We start from the raw sequence: 20,000 nt of genomic DNA on the forward strand, positions 1-20,000 counted from the left end.
GGGGAGGGGGAGAAGGAGGAGGGGGAGTGGGGAGAGAGAGAGGGAGAAGGGGGAGGGGGCCAGGGGAGAAGGAGGAGGGGGAGAGGGGAGAGGGGGGAGGGGAAAGGGGGAGGGGGATAGGGGAGAGGGGGGAGGTCCCTACAGATGTCAGCCTCAGTTCTGGGTTGGTTGTGTTGCTATGGTTACTAGGGTCATCTCCTGTGCTGTTATTGACGTATGAGTCGATTTATATACTTATTAATCCTGTTAATTAAACCTTACTAAACCTATGAATATTCCTGCAAAAGGAATGTTGTTTCCCTAAGCGTTGGCTTACGGTGGACGTAGCGGACGTAGCAGATCAGCCTCGTGTTTGATCACCATAGTAACGAACCGAACCCGGACCCAGGCGAGCCGGGGGAGCGTGGCGGCCACGCCCCGTGTGATGATCACCATAGTAACCTACAAACGCCTCCACAGGGCAACACTTTGTTTTACTGGTTGTCCTCAGAGACCTGATGACTCCCCCTCTCTCTGCAATGCAGCTGCAGTGCAGAGAGAGGGGGAGTCATCACCCAGAGGGAGAGGAGGGAGAGAGAGACTCACCCAGGGGGGGAGGAGGGAGAGAGACAATCACCCAGAGGGGGAGGAGGGAGAGAGAGATTCACCCAGAGGGGGAGGAGGGAGAGATCAGGTTTCAAGGTGGAGCGCGTGAACCCAAACTAAGAGTATTCAGGTAATATATAATTATGACACTAGGAATTATCAAACTATATTCATGTACAATTATGAATCCACATACAACTTGAAGTGGATTGACCGTTACGCTCCAATGCTGCTCTTTACTCCAACTGCTCTCTGCCTCCAGATCACCTATCACCTATCATAACCCAGACCACCTATCACCTATCATAACCCAGATCACCTATCACCTATCATAACCCAGATCACCTATCACCTATCATAACCCAGATCACCTATCACCTATCATAACCCAGACCACCTATCACCTATCATAACCCAGATCACCTATCACCTATCATAACCCAGATCACCTATCACCTATCATAACCCAGACCACCTATCACCTATCATAACCCAGATCACCTATCACCTATCATAACCCAGATCACCTATCACCTATCATAACCCAGATCACCTATCACCTATCATAACCCAGATCACCTATCACCTATCATAACCCAGACCACCTATCACCTATCATAACCCAGATCACCTATCACCTATCATAACCCAGATCACCTATCACCTATCACAACCCAGATCACCTATCACCTATCATAACCCAGATCACCTATCACCTATCATAACCCAGATCACCTATCACCTATCATAACCCAGATCACCTATCACCTATCATAACCCAGATCACCTATCACCTATCATAACCCAGACCACCTATCACCTATCATAACCCAGATCACCTATCACCTATCATAACCCAGATCACCTATCACCTATCACAACCCAGATCACCTATCACCTATCATAACCCAGATCACCTATCACCTATCATAACCCAGATCACCTATCACCTATCATAACCCAGATCACCTATCACCTATCATAACCCAGACCACCTATCACGTATCATAACCCAGATCACCTATCACCTATCATAACCCAGATCACCTATCACCTATCATAACCCAGATCACCTATCACCTATCATAACCCAGATCACCTATCACCTATCATAACCCAGATCACCTATCACCTATCATAACCCAGATCACCTATCACCTATCATAACCCAGATCACCTATCACCTATCATAACCCAGATCACCTATCATAACCCAGATCACCTATCACCTATCATAACCCAGATCACCTATCACATAGCCGAGCCCAGATCACCTATCACCTATCATAACCCAGATCACCTATCATAAGCCAGATCACCTATCACCTATCATAACCCAGATCAGCTATCACATAGCCGAGCCCAAATCACAGATCACCTCTCTAGTCTGGCTTGCCACTGCTTGATGGTCAGGTAAATCTCTTCTCAGAGCTCTATTGGTCTGTTGAGGCATGTTTTAGGTGACTTCGAACGAGCCAAGATGTTACTGTGTTATGACGCTACGCACTCGTGGAGAGGTCAAAGGTCATAGTTCAGGCTCCCGTGTTGAAAGGTTTCCAGGGGTGTGTTGTCTGGCCGTTTTCACTTCCAATAGATAAAGACGCATTGACGCATCAGACCTGGTCCTGGTCAGACCTGGTCCCGGGGCGGACCTGGTCCCGGGTGGACCTGGTCCTGGTCAGACCTAGTCCTGGTCAGACCTGGTCCTGGTCAGACCTGGTCCCGGGGCGGACCTGGTCCTGGTCAGACCTGGTCCTGGTCAGTCCTGGGCCAGTGTGGATCAGACCTGGTCCTGATTAGTCCTGGTCCTGGTCAGTCCTAGTCCTGGTCAGACCTGGTCCTGGTCAGACCTGGTCCCGGGGCGGACCTGGTCCTGGTCAGACCTGGCCCTGGTCAGTCCTGGGCCAGTGTGGATCAGACCTGGTCCTGATCAGACCTGGTCCTGGTCAGTCCTGGTCCTGGTCAGACCTGGTCCTGGTCAGACCTGGTCCTGGTCAGACCTGGTCCTGGTCAGTCCTGGTCCTGGTCAGACCTGGTCCTGGTCAGACCTGGTCCTGGTCAGACCTGGTCCTGATCAGACCTGGTCCTGGTCAGACCTGGTCCTGGTCAGTCCTGGTCCTGGTCAGACCTGGTCCTTGTCAGACCTGGTCCTGGTCCCGGGGCAGGTCGGGTTCAGTCCGCAGTAGAAAAAGCCTCCCAGCTTCGATCGCCAATATCATGTTTGAGTTTTTAATCAGCTTTAAGTCTTAAAGAGCTTACCAAAAATATTTTTTCCAAATGATTAAATATTCATGTTCATCTGATTTACTCCACTTAGAATCTCTGAGAACGTCTAGCGTGAAGACCTGCCCCTTGACCAGGGATCAGCAGAATCCAACAAATGAACCTGGGACCCATGAGGTATGGGAGGAGCAAGCTCAAGTCCTGTTTGAATTCCTCGCTACTGATTGGCTGAACAACAACCCATCAATCAGTCCTCCTGACCTCTGATGTCTAAAACACACTTTACCTAATTGACTCAGCATTGATCGAAGCACAGTAATGGATTGTCATTTAATTAAATATAATGCACATGGGCGGGTGTGTGTATGTCTGTGTGTGATCTGTGTGTGTGTGTGTGTGTGTGTGTTTGTGTGTGTGTGTGTGTATGTCTCCGCCGATCATTCCATCTCTCAATCCTTCCTGAGGAACAATGCGCTCACGAGGACCTTGTTACACTACAGTTAAAGCTAGGGTTAGGGTTAGGGTTAACTAACCCTAACCCTAACCCTAGCTTAACCCTGGTCCTTCCCACCAGAATCTTTCTACCTGGTTTGTTACACTACAGTTAAAGAGCCCTTCCCACCTGACTCTTTCTACCTGGTTTGTTATACTACAGTTAAAGAGTCCTTCCCACCAGACTCTTTCTACATGGTTTGTTACACTACAGTTAAAGCTAGGGTCCTTCCCACCAGACTCTTTCTACCTGGTTTCCTCCCACTCAGCCTCCTCAACGTCTGCATCACACCACAGAACAAGCCACTGAAACGCTGTCCCACATCCGGAATGGCTGCTATGACTACCAAGGAACGTACATAGCGCGTCATGACTGAATAATGAATCTTATAGCTAAGGACATATCAAACCACTTTGCATCCCCGGTGGAAATTTACATAGATTTCTGTGTCAATCCCTCCATGTTCAACCTCTGTATAAACCTGGACACTTTAACACTTGTGTCTGAAAATACACCAGATCCTGTGATTGTTGATGAGGAGAATAAAGAGGTTTTTGTTCTTGAGGTGGCTGCACCTTTGACCCCAACCCAGAGGAAGCCTTTATGACCGAGTTCATTAATAGGTTAGCTGTGAGAGGGCTGAAACATCTTGGGATGCCCTAAAGGGGGCTAAACAGCTGGCCAAGCACTGTGCTGTCTCTGCCATCATCGGCAGCCGCCATATATGCCGGAGACGCTGCTACCTATCACCTTGAGTGTTGATGCCCGTATTATGAAGACCCTTGCCACTTAAACAGGATTCTTTCAATGTGCTATACTGCACTCAAACTGCTTTTGTCCCTGTATTAATTATCTTTTATGTGGACTTAAATAAATTGGTAAAATGTGTGTGTGTGTGTGTGTGTGTGTGTGTGTGTGTGTGTGTGTGTGTGTGTGTGTGTGTGCCACACTACTGTAAGTGGGCCAGCACCAGAGAGAAAGTGCCGGATTTGCTCGGAGGAGATCACCAATAATCCCAAGTGGTAATCTCCCTAGCAACGCCACCCGGCAACAGCAGCAGCACCCTGGTGTTCCATCACTTTACACACTTTACACTTTACACTATCACATCACTTTACACACTTTACACTATCACATCACTTTACACACTTTACACTTAACACTATCACATCACCATTAAGCATACAGAGGTATACATACCTCTATGTATATAGAGGTATGTATGCCTCTATGTATATAGAGGTATGTATTTCTCTATATACATACCTCCATATACATAGAGGTATGTATACCTCTATGTATGTATACATAGAGGTATACATACCTCTATGTATATAGAGGTATGTATACCTCTATATACATAGAGGTATACATACCTCTATGTATATAGAGGTATGTATACCTAAGAGGTGAAGGCTGCTCTAGGGATGCATGATGCTGCAGAGATCAGTCTGTAAGCCTCAGACACTGCAGTATAAAGAGTGTGTTGAATAGTGCTGCTGTGTGACTGACTGTGTCCGCAGAGAGGCCTAAGACACATACACACACACACACACACACACACACACACACATAACACATAACACACACACACGGCAACGCTGGACACAAACACACACACAGACACATAGACACACACAGCAACACTTGAGAAACACGGACACGCTGACACACGCAAACACGTCCACACTGGACACACACACAATAACACACACACATACCCAAGACACACAAAAAAAGAAACAAGTGAAATCGTTTTGATCAGACCTCCTTGTTAGAAACCGAGACACCACAATGTGACCGAATGTAACTCTCCAGCCTAGCTCCTAGCTCCTCAGCCTAGCTCCTCCAGCCTAGCTCCTCAGCCTAGCCCCTCAGCCTAGTTCCTAGCTCCTAGCTCCTAGCTCTAGCAGAGCCCACTACAGACTCCTTGTGTTGCTCCACCCAACACATTGGGCTGTAAACACGTCAGACAGTTCAGCTGCACACATAGAGGATGTGAGGAGAGGATGTGAGGATAGGGTTTGAGGAGAGGATGTGAGGAGAGGATGTGAGGGGAGGGTTTGAGGAGAGGATGCGAGGAGAGGATGTGAGGAGAGGATGTGAGGAGAGGCTGTGAGGGGAGGATGTGAGGAGAGGATGTGAGGAGAGGATGTGAGGAGAGGATGTGAGGAGAGGATGTGAGGAGAGGATGTGAGGAGAGGGTGTGAGGAGAGGATGTGAGGGGAGGATGTGAGGAGAGGATGTGAGGGGAGGATGTGAGGAGAGGATGTGAGGAGAGGATGTGAGGAGAGGATGTGAGGAGAGGATGTGAGGGGAGGGTGTGAGGAGAGGATGTGAGGGCAGGATGTGAGGAGAGGATGTGTGACCATGACAACGGTTAGTATCTAGCGCTGAGTGAGATGTGTCCAGGGAGGGTCATGAGGAGGATACACACGGTGATGGGCCCAGGCACGGCTCGGGAGAAGCCATCAGAAGTTTGCTGTGGATTGGAGGGAGGAGTCGACGGGGGGCACAGAGAGGAGAGGAGAGGAGAGTGAAGACGTTGGCATGGAAACGGCACCAACAGCCGAGGCAGCGTACGGATTGGTCTTTGTCCTCCGGCGGCGGGGGGCGACCCGGGGATGAGGAGGAGGGGGGGGTTTTGATGGAGATGGGGTGAGCGTGGTCTGGAGGTGGAGGCGGAGATGGAGGTGGAGGAGGTGAGGGAGGCGGTGGAGGTGGTGGAGGTGGAGGTGGGGTCCCCTCCTGGGGGCTACCTTGCGTTTGCGCTCCGCCCGCTCCCTGGACCTCCTCCTCTTCTCCTTTGCCTTCTCAAGAGCCTTCAGGTCTGCCGGCGGCTCCATCTCGGACCGGGCCTTCTTCAGGTGGGCTGCGGCGTGCGCCATGGCTCCCCTCCCCCCTGATGGACCACCTGGACTCTACCGGACCCTCCTGGACCCTCCTGGACCCTCCTGGACTCTACTGGACCCTTCTGGAGGTCTAGAGGACCTCTCTCCTAGAGGACCTCTCTCCTGGGTCTAGAGGATGTCCCTCCTGGGTCTAGAGGACCTCTCTCCTGGGTCTAGAGGACCTCTCTCCTGGGTCTAGAGGACCTCTCTCCTAGAGGACCTCTCTCCTGGGTCTAGAGGACCTCTCTCCTAGAGGACCTCTCTCCTGGGTCTAGAGGACCTCTCTCCTGGGTCTAGAGGACCTCTCTCCTAGAGGACGTCTCCCCTGGGTCTAGAGGACCACTCTCCTGGGTCTAGAGGACCTCTCTCCTAGAGGACGTCCCTCCTGGGTCTAGAGGACCTCTCTCCTGGGTCTAGAGGACCTCTCTCCTGGGTCTAGAGGACGTCCCTCCTGGGTCTAGAGGACCTCTCTCCTAGAGGACCTCTCTCCTGGGGCTAGAGGACGTCCCTCCTGGGTCTAGAGGACCTCTCTCCTGGGTCTAGAGGACCTCTCTCCTGGGTCTAGAGGACGTCCCTCCTGGGTCTAGAGGACCTCTCTCCTGGGTCTAGAGGACCTCTCTCCTGGGTCTAGAGGACGTCCCTCCTAGAGGACCTCTCTCCTGGGTCTAGAGGACCTCTCCCCTAGAGGACCTCTCTCCTGGAGGACGTCTCTCCTGAAGGCAGCGGGCTGCTGTAACAGCGCTTCGACAGAGAGAGAGATGGCGGAGGGGCGAACGGGAGCGAGAGAGAGATCCTGGTCTGTTTCCTCCGACCGCGACGCAGCGTCCCGCGGCGGAGTGTCCCGTGGCAGAGCACAGCGAGTGTCTCTGAGCGTCTTTGGCGTGTGTGTGCGTGTGTGTGTGTGTGTGTGTGTGTGTGTGTGTGTGTGTGTGTGTGTCTGCGTTAAACCCTCTCTACCGGGAACAATACCTCTGACATACAGAGGCTATCCGGGAGAAGGAGAGAGAGAGCGGGGGAGAGAGAGGAAGACGAACGGGATTGGTCGAAACACAACATTAGTTGGGGAGCTCAGCCCAATGAGATGAGAAAAAACAGCGAGCGAGAGAGAGCGAGAGAGAGAGAGAGAGAGAGAGAGAGAGAGAGAGGGAGGGAGAGGGATAGAGAGAGGGAGAGAGAGGGAGAGAGAGGGAGAGGGAGAGGGAGGAATAGAGAGAGGGAGAGGGAGAGGGAGGAATAGAGAGAGGGAGAGGGAGAGAGAGAGGGAGAGGGAGGGACAAGCAGGAAGACGAGGAGGTATGCGTCGTTACAGCAGTGTGCAGGTGGGCGTCAGATGTAATCCAGTGGTTCTCATGTGAGGTCTATCACTGAGGAGACCGGCAGAACCACTCAGAAAGACGCATCGCCACGGAGACAGAGATTGACGTCAGGAGGCACCCCTGCTGTCAGGGCAGACTTGGTACGGTCCGTCGAAGAGATCTGGCTGATGATGTGTCCTACAGAACTAGCAGAACCTCCAGAACCTCCAGAACCAGCAGAACTTCAACACCTCAAGCTGCTGAGCTCCTAGGGCCGCGTCAGATCGGGACCTCTCTTCGATTTCACTGATTTCCAAAAGATTCAGACTGCAGACTGATGTATGTGGTCCAGTGATGGAGATACTGATGCTGTGTGTGTGTGTGTGTGTGTGTGTGTGTGTAAGTGTGTGTGTGTGTGTGTGTGTGTGTGTGTGCATGCCCTGAGTGTTGCATGCTGGGACCAAACAGTTTTCTTCAAGGGATTAGGAAACCAACCAAAGTGGATTCATCTATTCTATGAGTAGATATCTATATCTACCCTCGGGTACTGCTATATCGTTGCCTTGCTTTTCTGTGTTACTGTTTCCTTGTGAAATGGTTATTTAGATGTGTTAGACGATGAAGACGATGACGATGATGAGAAGAAGTCCTGTTTCCTCCTCCAGTAACCGCTATGATTTGGACTCATAATCGACTGTGTGCTCCATTCCCTCAACGCCTCTCCCCTGGCTCCAATAGCTCCACAGCACCCCCTGGTGGCCACGCCCACAACACCGCACTCCCTCTGGTGGCCACACCCACAGCCCCCCTGGTGGCCACGCCCACAACACCACATTCCCCTGGTGGCCACACCCACAACACCACAGCCCCCCTGGTGCCTACGCCCACAGCCTTCTGGTGGCCACGCCCACTGCCCCACATCCCCCCTGGTGGCCACGCCCACAACACCACTGCCCCACAGCCTCCTGGTGGCCACGCCCACAGCCCCCCAAGCCCCCTGGTGGACACGCCCACAGCACGCTCTTCCCTGATTGGATCAGGGCATCCATCATGCTCGTCCATCACAGTAGCACAAAATGCAACCCTTCTCATTGGAAGAGGAACCCAGGAGGGAGGGGTCAGAGGGGCTGCTTGGTTTCATCATCTTTCTTCCCTCTGTCTTCACAACTCAAGATTCAAAAGACCAACAAAGATGAGATGTTGATATCCGGTCCAGCCTGGGTCACACGCTTTAGACACACACACACACACACACACACACACACACACACACACACACACACACACACACACACACATACACGCACACACACACGCACACACACCGTGATGTGTGTCACTGTGTCGGCAGATTACCTTGACAACCGGTACGTAACAACATTACGTCCTCATAAAGCACGTCCTTACCCCCCGAGCAGCCGACCCAGGGGACGCACACACAAACACACACAAACACACACACACACACACACACACACACACACACACACCGCTGTGTGTGTGTGTATCCTCGGAGATGCTCCTCAGTCTCTCCTATCACCTTGGTTACACGTTTCCTAGCAACAAGCCTGTGGGGCGTAGCCAGTGGAGGAGAGAGGAAGGTGGAGAACAAAAAGACAAGACGTCCAACCAGTCCCAGCGGAACCAGCAGAACCAGTCCCAGCAGAACCAGTCCACACAGAACCAGTCCCAGCAGAAACAGTCCCAGCAGAACCCAGTCTAGACAGACCCAGTCCCAGCAGAACTCAGTGTAGACAGAACCAGTCCCAGCAGAACCAGTCCCAGCAGAACCAGTCCACACAGAACCAGTCCCAGCAGAACCAGTCCCAGCAGAACCAGCAGAACCAGTCCTAGCAGAACCAGTCCACACACAACCAGTCCCAGCAGAACCAGTCCCAGCAGAACCCAGTCTAGACAGAACCAGTCCCAGCAGAACCAGTCCCAGCAGAACCAGTCCCAGCAGAACTCAGTGTAGACAGAACCAGTCCCAGCAGAACCAGTCCACACAGAACCAGTCCCAGCAGAACCAGTCCCAGCAGAACCAGCAGAACCAGTCCTAGCAGAACCAGTCCACACACAACCAGTCCCAGCAGAACCAGTCCCAGCAGAACCAGTCACAGCAGAACCCAGTGTAGACAGAACCAGTCCCAGAAGAACCAGTCCACACAGAACCAGTCCCAGCAGAACCAGTCCCAGCAGAACCAGTCCACACAGAACCAGTCCAAGCAGAACCAGTCCCAGCAGAACCCAGTCTAGACAGAACCAGTCCCAGCAGAACCAGTCCCAGCAGAACCAGTCCACACAGAACCAGTCCCAGCAGAACCAGTCCCAGCAGAACCAGTCCACACAGAACCAGTCCCAGCAGAACCAGCCCCAGCAGAACCAGCAGAACCAGTCCTAGCAGAACCAGTCCACACACAACCAGTCCCAGCAGAACCAGTCCCAGCAGAACCCAGTCTAGACAGAACCAGTCCCAGCAGAACCAGTCCCAGCAGAACCAGTCCCAGCAGAACTCAGTGTAGACAGAACCAGTCCCAGCAGAACCAGTCCACACAGAACCAGTCCCAGCAGAACCAGTCCCAGCAGAACCAGCAGAACCAGTCCTAGCAGAACCAGTCCACACACAACCAGTCCCAGCAGAACCAGTCCCAGCAGAACCAGTCACAGCAGAACCCAGTGTAGACAGAACCAGTCCCAGAAGAACCAGTCCACACAGAACCAGTCCCAGCAGAACCAGTCCCAGCAGAACCAGTCCACACAGAACCAGTCCAAGCAGAACCAGTCCCAGCAGAACCCAGTCTAGACAGAACCAGTCCCAGCAGAACCAGTCCCAGCAGAACCAGTCCACACAGAACCAGTCCCAGCAGAATCAGTCCCAGCAGAACCAGTCCACACAGAACCAGTCCAAGCAGAACCAGTCCCAGCAGAACCCAGTCTAGACAGAACCAGTCCCAGCAGAAGCGTCTCAGCTCAGGTGAACGCAGTTAGGGTCAAATCCCGCACCGGGGGGGGTCAGGCCACCAGGGGGGGGTCAGGCCACCAGGGGGGTCAGGCCACCAGGGGGGTCAGGCCACCAGGGGGGGTCAGAGGGGCTAAGGAGCTTGTCCTCCCGTCCGTCCTGACTGACAGGAGGAGCAGCAGCCTGTCGTAGCCCCGCCCCTCCAGTCTCCAGGACAGGCTAGCGACACAGAGCTACCAGGCTACGGTTAGCCACGCTTCAGGAACGGGGAAATCCTTGCCTTCCTTCTTACTAGATTAGTGTAAGTAATTAGTAAGAAGTGCTATGAATCATTGCGCTCGCATTAGCAGTGCTAGTGCTAGTGCTAGTGGGAACATTACCAATGCTAGTGCTAGTGCGAGCATTAGCAGTGCTAGTGCTAGCGTTAGCAGTGGTAGGAGAGCAGCCTAGCTGCCGTCTTACCTGGCCCAGCGCCCCCCCCAGAGAGGTTGTGTTCATCTGACCGCTCCCCTCGCCGCTCCCCGGAGTGTGTGTGTCAGCAGGGTGTGTGAGAGTGTGTGTGTGTGTGTGTGAGTGTGTGGGGGGGGTTGGCTGCAGTGGATTAGATTAGGAGCACTGGAGGTATTAGTGAGCTGTCTCTAAGAAACACACACACTGTGTGTGTGTGTGTGTGTGTGTGTATGTGTGTAAGTCTGTAGGTGTGTAGATGTGTGTCTGTGTACGTTTGTAGGTGTGTGTGTGTGTCTGTTTGTGTGTGTGTGTGTTTACGTGTGTATGTGGGTGTGTTTGTGTGTGTGCGTGTGTGTATGTGTGTGTGTGTGTGTCTGTGTGTGTGTGTGTCTGTGTGTGTGTGCTCAGGAGGGATTATGAGGACAGGAAATGTTTTCTACTGACCTAGAATCAGATTTCTTTGATCAGTAGACAATGAAGGGATTCTAGCCTGGCACACACACACACACACACCACACACACCACACACACACACACGCACACACACACATGCACACACACACACACACACACACACACACACACACGCACACACACATGCACACAAGCACACAAGCACACACACACACACACACACACACACACACGCACACACACACACACATGCACGCGGACACAAAACAAACTGGGGACACACACACACCTAACTGAATAGAAACATGGTATTCCTCTGAATACAAAATATGGACATGACGAATGTACACCTATATGTGAGAGTTGAGGAGAGGAGAGAGGAGGAGAGAGAGGAGAGGAGGAGAGGAGAGGAGGAGAGGAGAGGAGAGAGAGGAGGAGAGGAGAGTGGAGGAGAAGAGGAGAGAGAGGAGGAGAGGAGAGAGGAGGAGAGAGAGGAGGAGAGGAGAGGAGAGGAGGAGAGGAGGAGAGAGAGGAGGAGAGAGGACTGCCCCTGCCTACCTCCAAGCATTAGTAAAGCCACACACCCCAGCTCGATCCCTCCGCTCAACTACCTCAGCCGGACGTCTGGTACCGCCATCGCTAAGAGCAAGCAAAGGTCGATCAGCAAAGTCACAACTTTTCTCTGTTTTGGGACCTCAGTGGTGGAACGAGCTCCCTACCGATGTCAGGACCGCAGAGTCGCTCACCAGCTTCCGCAAAAGACTCAAAACTCACCTGTTCAGAGTTCATCTCGACTCTGCATAGAAACCAATGCACAGCCACCATTGAATGTTGTACGTCCTGGCACTTGTACATTGCACTTATTCAAGGTACTTAATTGTGTAGCATCTACAGTAGCTGCTATCGCTGCTTTACACGGTGAATGGGTTAGCCTAGCGATTGTAATACTTGCACTTGGTTCTATGAACATCTTTACTGTACCGACAGCGATATATTGTTTCACTTCTTATGACAGATAAAAGCGTCTGCTAAATGCCCTAAATGTAAATGTAGGGTCAGTCAGTTAACTGGGGTTAGGGCTAGGTATAGGGATAGGTTTAGGGTTAGGGCTAGCTCCACGTTAACCCTGCTTCTTTCCACACTGGTATGAAACAAATGGGCAAGATGTTCCTCATAGTTTCTTTAACCTGGAACCTTTAATCAGGAACACTGAGTCACTACAGGAAGGGCGGAGGGGGAGGTGGGGGAGTCGTTGGGGAGGTGGGGGAGTCGTTGGGGAGGTGGGGGAGGGGGAGGTGGGGGAGTCGTTGGGGAGGTGGGGGAGTCGTTGGGGGAGGTGGGGGAGTCGTTGGGGAGGTGGGGGAGTCGTTGGGGAGGTGGGGGAGTCGTTGGGGGAGGTGGGGGAGTCGTTGGGGAGGTGGGGGAGTCGTTGGGGGAGGTGGGGGAGTCGTTGGGGGGGTGGGGGAGTCGTTGGGGGAGGTGGGGGAGTCGTTGGGGGAGGTGGGGGAGTCGTTGGGGGAGGTGGGGGAGTCGTTGGGGTCATCAATTGCTCCACCTCGAGGTAGAGGGTGGAGGGTTGTAGAAGATAGCAGTGCTGGGTTAGCCAACACCTAGCTAACACCTAGCTAACACCTAGCTAACACCTAGCCAACACCTTGCTAACACCTAGCTAACACCTAGCTAACACCTAGCTAACACCTAGCCAACACCTTGCTAACACCTAGCTAACACCTAGCTAACACCTAGCTAACACCTAGCTGGTTAACTGAATCAGCTCTTTAACCCGCTGGTTATGTGTGTGTGTGTGTGTGTGTGTGTGTGGTTGTGTGTGGTTGTGTGTGTGTGTGTGGTTGTGTGTGGTTGTGTGTGTGTGTGTGTGGTTTTATGTGTGTGGTTGTGTGTGTGTGTGGTTGTGTGTGTGTGTGTGGTTGTGTGTGTGTGTGTGGTTGTGTGTGTGGTTGTGTGTGTGTGTGTGTGTGTGTATGTGTGTGTGTGTGTGTGTGTGTGTGTGTGTGGTTGTGTGTGTGTGGTTGTGTGTGTGGTTGTGTGTGTGTGTGTGTGTGGTTGTGTGTGTGTGTGTGTGTATGTGTGTGTGTGTGGTTGTGTGTGTGTGTGGTTGTGTGTGTGTGGTTGTGTGTGTGTGTGTGGTTGTGTGTGTGTGTGTGGTTGTGTGTGTGTGTGTGTGTGGTTGTGTGTGTGTGTGGTTGTGTGTGTGGTTGTGTGTGTGTGTGTGTGTGGTTGTGTGTGTGTGTGTGTGTGTGTATGTGTGTGTGTGTGGTTGTGTGTGTGTGTGTGTGTGTGCGTGTGTGTGTATGTGTGTGTGTGTGGTTGTGTGTGTGTGTGGTTGTGTGTGTGTGTGTGTGTGTGTGGTTGTGTGTGTGTGTGTGTGGTTGTGTGTGTGGTTGTGTGTGTGTGTGTGTGTGTGGTTGTGTGTGTGTGTGTGTGTGTGGTTGTGTGTGTGTGGTTGTGTGTGTGTGTGTGGTTGTGTGTGTGTGTGGTTGTGTGTGTGTGTGTGGTTGTGTGTGTGGTTGTGTGTGTGTGTGTGGTTGTGTGTGGTTGTGTGTGTGTGTGTGTGTGTGGTTGTGTGTGTGTGGTTGTGTGTGTGTGGTTGTGTGTGTGTGTGTGGTTGTGTGTGTGTGTGTGTGTGTGTGTGTGTGTGTGGTTGTGTGTGTGTGTGTGGTTGTGTGTGTGTGTGTGTGTGTGTGTGTGTGTGTGTGTGTGTGTGGGGGGGGGGTTGCTGACTCCATCAGGGCCATTATACCCTAACCCTAACCCTAACCTCTGACAGTAGAAACAACCAAAGTCTTTGACAAAGCGTCTGACCCCTGAGAGTTGAAGTGAGGAGAATGAAACGTTGTTGTGAGCGTTTGAATGTCTCTGGACTGAAGAGTCCTCTGGGTGAGAAGGTCCAGTAGCTCATGGTGTTCCCTCAGTGGGCAGCTAGCAGAACGCTAGCAGAACGTTAGCAGAACGCTAGCAGAACGCTACCAGAACGCTACCAGAACGCTACCAGAACACTAGCGGCTAACAGAACGCTAGCAGAACGCTGGCGGCTAGCAGAACACTATTGGCTAGCAGAACGCTAGCAGCTAGCAGAATGCTATTGGCTAGCAGATGTTCAACTGCTTCTTCCACTTCTTGTTCAGAATTGATTGAGTAGAAAAGTTATTTCCGTTTGTTCTAATACCAGCTAGAAGGTAGCATCTTTCAAAGATACTAACTTCCTTCATGACTAGTTCCTTCCTCCTCAAACAGCACACCGAGAGGAGCCATGTTTCCAACAACAAACCCAAAGATCTTTGAGCTCTTTACCCTTTATCTCAATCTGGGATTGAAAGAAGGAGAGAGAGAAAGAGCAGCAGACCGAACTCTGACATCACAACGAGTTCTGCTGGCCTTCAACAGGCAGGGCTTTCCTCCTGTGTTCCGTGCAGCTCTATGGGCCTTCTGTCTCTGATCGCTGGTGGAAAACAGACCATTATTTCATCCAAAGCCAGACTCTAACCTCTTGACACACACAGGAATGTAAGCTCCATGCCCACACACACCATGTCTCACACCCCGACCACCTCCTTATAAACTCTGAGGAAATATTCAGGGCAACTGGATGAGACCTTTCCAAAATATGGCCCATGTAACAGACTTCAATCATTAGCATTGGCTGTTGGAGATCGACGTTTGTGTGTGCGTCTGTGTGTGTGCGTGTGTGTGTCCGGTGTGTGCGTGTGTGTGTCCGGTGTGTGTGTGTGTGTGTGTGTGTGCGTGAGTGTGTGTGTGTGTGTGCGTGTGCGTGTTTGTTTCCGGTGTGTGTGTGTGTATGTGTGTGTGTGTGTGTGTATGTGTGCGTGAGTGTGTGTGTGTGTGTGTGCATGTGCGTGTTTGTTTCCGGTGTTGGTGTCCAGTATGTGTGTGTGTGTGTGTGTGTGCATGTGTCTGGGGTGTGTGTGTGTGTCTGGTTTGTGTGCGTGTGTGTGTGTGCATGTTTGTGTCCAGTGTGTGTGTCCGTGTTTGTGTGTGTGTGTGTGTGCGTGTGTGTCTGTGTGTGTGTGTGTGTGTGTGTGTGTGTGTGTGTGTGTGTGTGTGTGTGTGTGTGTGTGTGCATGTGTCTGGTGTGTGTGTGTGCGTGTGCGTGTGCGTGTGTGTGTGTGTGTGTGTGTGCTGATCCTCGGGGGACAGAGTCTGACTCAGTGGTGGACGGACTTTGCTAACTGGATTGGACAAGCTAACCTTAACAGAGCCTCAAGCCCCCCCCCCCCCCCCCCCCCCAGCTCACTAATACTCCACCCTAACACACAGAAAGGACACGCCCCCCAGCTCACTAATACTCCACCCTAACACACAAAAAGGACACGCCCCCCAGCTCACTAATGCTCCACCCTAACACACAGACAGGACACGCCCCCCAGCTCACTAATGCTCCACCCTAACACACAGACAGAACACGCCCCCCAGCTCACTAATACTCCACCCTAATACACAGACAGGACACGCCCCCCAGCTCACTAATGCTCCACCCTAACACACAGACAGGACACGCCCCCCAGCTCACTAATACTCCACCCTAATACACAGACAGGACACGCCCCCCAGCTCACTAATACTCCACCCTAACACACAGACAGGACACGCCCCCCAGCTCCGTAATACTCCACCCTAACACACAGACAGCCCCCCCAGCTCACTAATACTCCACCCTAACACACAGGCAGCCCCCCCAGCTCAATAATACTCCACCCTAACACACAGACAGGACACGCCCCCCCCAGCTCATTAATACTCCACCCTAACACACAGACAGGACACGGCCCCCCCTAATCACTAATACTCCACCCTAACACACAGACAGGACACGCCCCCCCCTTAATCACTAATACTCCACCCTAACACACAGACAGGACACGCCCCCCTCTTAATCACTAATACTCCACCCTAACACACAGACAGGACACGCCCCCCCCTTAATCACTAATACTCCACCCTAACACACAGACAGGACACGCCCCCCAGCTCACTAATACTCCACCCTAACACACAGAAAGGACACGCCCCCCCCCAGCTCACTAATACTCCACCCTAACACACAGACAGCCCCCCCAGCTCACTAATACTCCACCCTAACACACAGACAGGACACGCCCCCCAGCTCACTAATACTCCACCCTAATACACAGACAGGACACGCCCCCCAGCTCACTAATGCTCCACCCTAACACACAGACAGGACACGCCCCCCAGCTCACTAATACTCCACCCTAACACACAGAAAGGACACGCCCCCCCCCAGTTCACTAATACTCCACCCTAACACACAGACAGCCCCCCCAGCTCACTAATACTCCACCCTAACACACAGACAGGACACGCCCCCCAGCTCACTAATACTCCACCCTAATACACAGACAGGACACGCCCCCCAGCTCACTAATGCTCCACCCTAACACACAGACAGGACACGCCCCCCAGCTCACTAATACTCCACCCTAATACACAGACAGGACACGCCCCCCAGCTCACTAATGCTCCACCCTAACACACAGACAGGACACGCCCCCCAGCTCACTAATACTCCACCCTAACACACAGACAGGACACGCCCCCCAGCTCCGTAATACTCCACCCTAACACACAGACAGCCCCCCCAGCTCACTAATACTCCACCCTAACACACAGGCAGCCCCCCCAGCTCAATAATCCTCCACCCAGCACACAGACAGGACACGCCCCCCCCAGCTCATTAATACTCCACCCTAACACGCAGACAGGACACGGCCCCCCCTAATCACTAATACTCCACCCTAACACACAGACAGGACACGCCCCCCTCTTAATCAATAATACTCCACCCTAACACACAGCCAGGACACGCCCCCCCCTTAATCAGTAATACTCCACCCTAACACACAGACAGGACACGCCCCCCCCTTAATCACTAATACGCCTCCTCTAACAGACAAGGCACGCCTCCTCCTCTAACAGACAAGTCACGCCTCCTCCTCTAACAGACAAGGCACGCCTCCTCCTCTAACAGACAAGGCACGCCTCCTCTAACAGACAAGTCACGCCTCCTCCTCTAACAGACAAGGCACGCCTCCTCTAACAGACAAGGCACGCCTCCTCTAACAGTCAAGTCACGCCTCCTCCTCTAACAGACAAGGCACGCCTCCTCTAACACAGACAAGTCCCTTCCCCTCTCCGCCAAACGCTTGCAACTCCCTGATGCATGCTGCATAGCCAGGTTGGTTGCTCAGGAGCACGTTGCCATGGCGACCTCTTGTGGAAGCCTGTTTGTGGGTCTTTGGTTTCGCAAAGCTTCACCGTGGGCGTCGCCCACTGAACAGGTGACCCCATATGCTGGGACCTGATTGGCCGAGCTTCAGGAGTGGAACCAGCAGGAAGTGATGAAATGCAAATCAATGATGTCATCTGAAAACTATGATGATGCCATAAGGGAGAAAAGCAAAGGACCCCCAAAACACCCCCCCTCACACGCACACACATACACACCCCCACACACACACACACAGACACCCCCCCCCACACACACACACACACACAAACACACACACACACACACACACACACACACACACAACCAGCAGTCTTCAGGGTCTCTGAGCCCGCCCTGTAGTGACTCAGTTTTCCTGAGCCCTTCCTGTAGTAACTCAGTGTTCCTGAGCCCTTCCTGTAGTGACTCAGTGTTCCTGAGCCCTTCCTGTAGTGACTCAGTGTTCCTGAGCCCTTCCTGTAGTGACTAAGTGTTCCTGATCCCTTCCTGTAGTGACTCAGTGTTCCTGAGCCCTTCCTGTAGTGACTCAGTGTTCCTGAGCCCTTCCTGTAGTGACTCAGTGTTCCTGAGCCCTTCCTGTAGTGACTAAGTGTTCCGGAGCTCTTCCTGTAGTGATTCAGTGTTCCTGAGCCCTTCCTGTAGTGACTTTATGTTCCTGAGCCTTCCTGTAGTGACTCAGTGTTCCTGAGCCCTTCCTGTAGTGACTCAGTGTTCCTGAGCCCTTCCTGTAGTGACTCAGTGTTCCTGAGCCCTTCTTGTAGTGACTTAGTGTTCCTAAGCCTTCCTGTAGTCACTCAGTGTTCCTGAGCCCTTCCTGTAGTGACTCAGTGTTCCTGAGCCCTTCCTGTCGTGACTCAGTGTTCCTGATCCCTTCCTGTAGTGACTCAGTGTTCCTGATCCCTTCCTGTAGTGACTCAGTGTTCCTGAGCCCTTCCTGTAGTGACTCAGTGTTCCTGAGCCCTTCCTGTAGTGACTCAGTGTTCCTGAGCCCTTCCTGTAGTGACTCAGTGTTCCTGAGCCCTTCCTGTAGTGACTCAGTGTTCCTGAGCCCTTCCTGTAGTGACTATATTCAACATTCCTTCCTTTCCTCAGCCTGAGAGACAACAGAGCCGAGCTATCCAGACCAGAGAAGCCGCCACAGAGAGATAGATTGGTAGACCACCTTTGAACCCCCCAGGCATTGCTAATGGATAGTTTCAATTATAAATTATTCATGCATAAGATTCAGCTCTCAGAGAGCGATCTCTGAGACACGGAGAAACAACAACCCTGAAACACACAACTCCCCTGAAACGCACAACTCAAAGGAAAGTCAGCGTTTCCTAAAGGAGCTCAACGTCTCCTAAAGGAGCTCAAAGTCTCCTAAAGGAGGTTAGCGTCTCCTTCCACCCCCCATCCAGCTCCTCTAAACTCCGTCGGCTCCAGAACCCAGACGAGGTTAAAGAAACTATGAGGAACATCTTGCCCATTTGTTTCATACCAGTGTGGAAAGAAGCAGGGTTAACGTGGAGCTAGCCCTAACCCTAAACCTATCCCTATACCTAGCCCTAACCCCAGTTAACTGACTGACCCTACATTTACATTTAGGGCATTTAGCAGACGCTTTTATCTGTCATAAGAAGTGAAACAATATATCGCTGTCGGTACAGTAAAGATGTTCATAGAACCAAGTGCAAGTATTACAATCGCTAGGCTAACCCATTCACCGTGTAAAGCAGCGATAGCAGCTACTGTAGATGCTACACAATTAAGTACCTTGAATAAGTGCAATGTACAAGTGCCAGGACGTACAACATTCAATGGTGGCTGTGCATTGGTTTCTATGCAGAGTCGAGGTGAACTCTGAACAGGTGAGTTTTGAGTCTTTTGCGGGAGCTGGTGAGCGACTCTGCAATCCTGACATCGGTAGGGAGCTCGTTCCACCACTGAGGTCCCAAAACAGAGAAAAGTTGTGACTTCGCTGATCGACCTTTGCTTGCTCTTAGCGATGGCGGTACCAGACGTCCAGCTGAGGTAGTTGAGCGGAGGGATCGAGCTGGAGTGTGTGGCTTTACTAATGGAGGTAGGCAGGGGCAGTTCCATCGACTGCCTTGTATGACCCTAACCCTAACCCTAACCCTAACCCCAACCCCGGTTAACTGGCTGACCCTAACCCTAACCCTAACCCCAACCCTGGTTAACTGGCTGACCCTAACCCTAACCCTAACCCTAACCCCGGTTAACTGGCTGACCCCAACCCTAAACCTAACCCTAACCCCAACCCTGGTTAACTGGCTGACCCTAACCCTAACCCTAACCCCGGTTAACTGGCTGACCCCAACCCTAAACCTAACCCTAACCCCAACCCCGGTTAACTGGCTGACCCTAACCCTAACCCTAACCCTAACCCCGGTTAACTGGCTGA

The 20,000-nt window shown here is 52.3% G+C and overlaps 1 protein-coding gene across 1 annotated transcript in view; it reads right to left on the reverse strand.

Moving 5' to 3' along the window:
* LOC307091021 (ankyrin-2-like) overlaps positions 1-6,189 on the reverse strand; it is a gene marked incomplete at both ends in the record, with an annotated part of 89,130 nt that extends 82,941 nt beyond the window's left edge. Inside the window, 1 exon segment of the mRNA XM_079757853.1 lies at positions 6,061-6,189. Within this exon segment, the coding sequence (XP_079613979.1) occupies positions 6,061-6,189 (129 nt within the window).
* Between the last annotated feature and the right edge of the window lie 13,811 nt (positions 6,190-20,000).

The sequence above is a fragment of the Pollachius pollachius genome, assembly GCF_949987615.1.
Source record: "Pollachius pollachius genome assembly, chromosome: 20".
Lineage (NCBI taxonomy): Eukaryota > Metazoa > Chordata > Actinopteri > Gadiformes > Gadidae > Pollachius > Pollachius pollachius.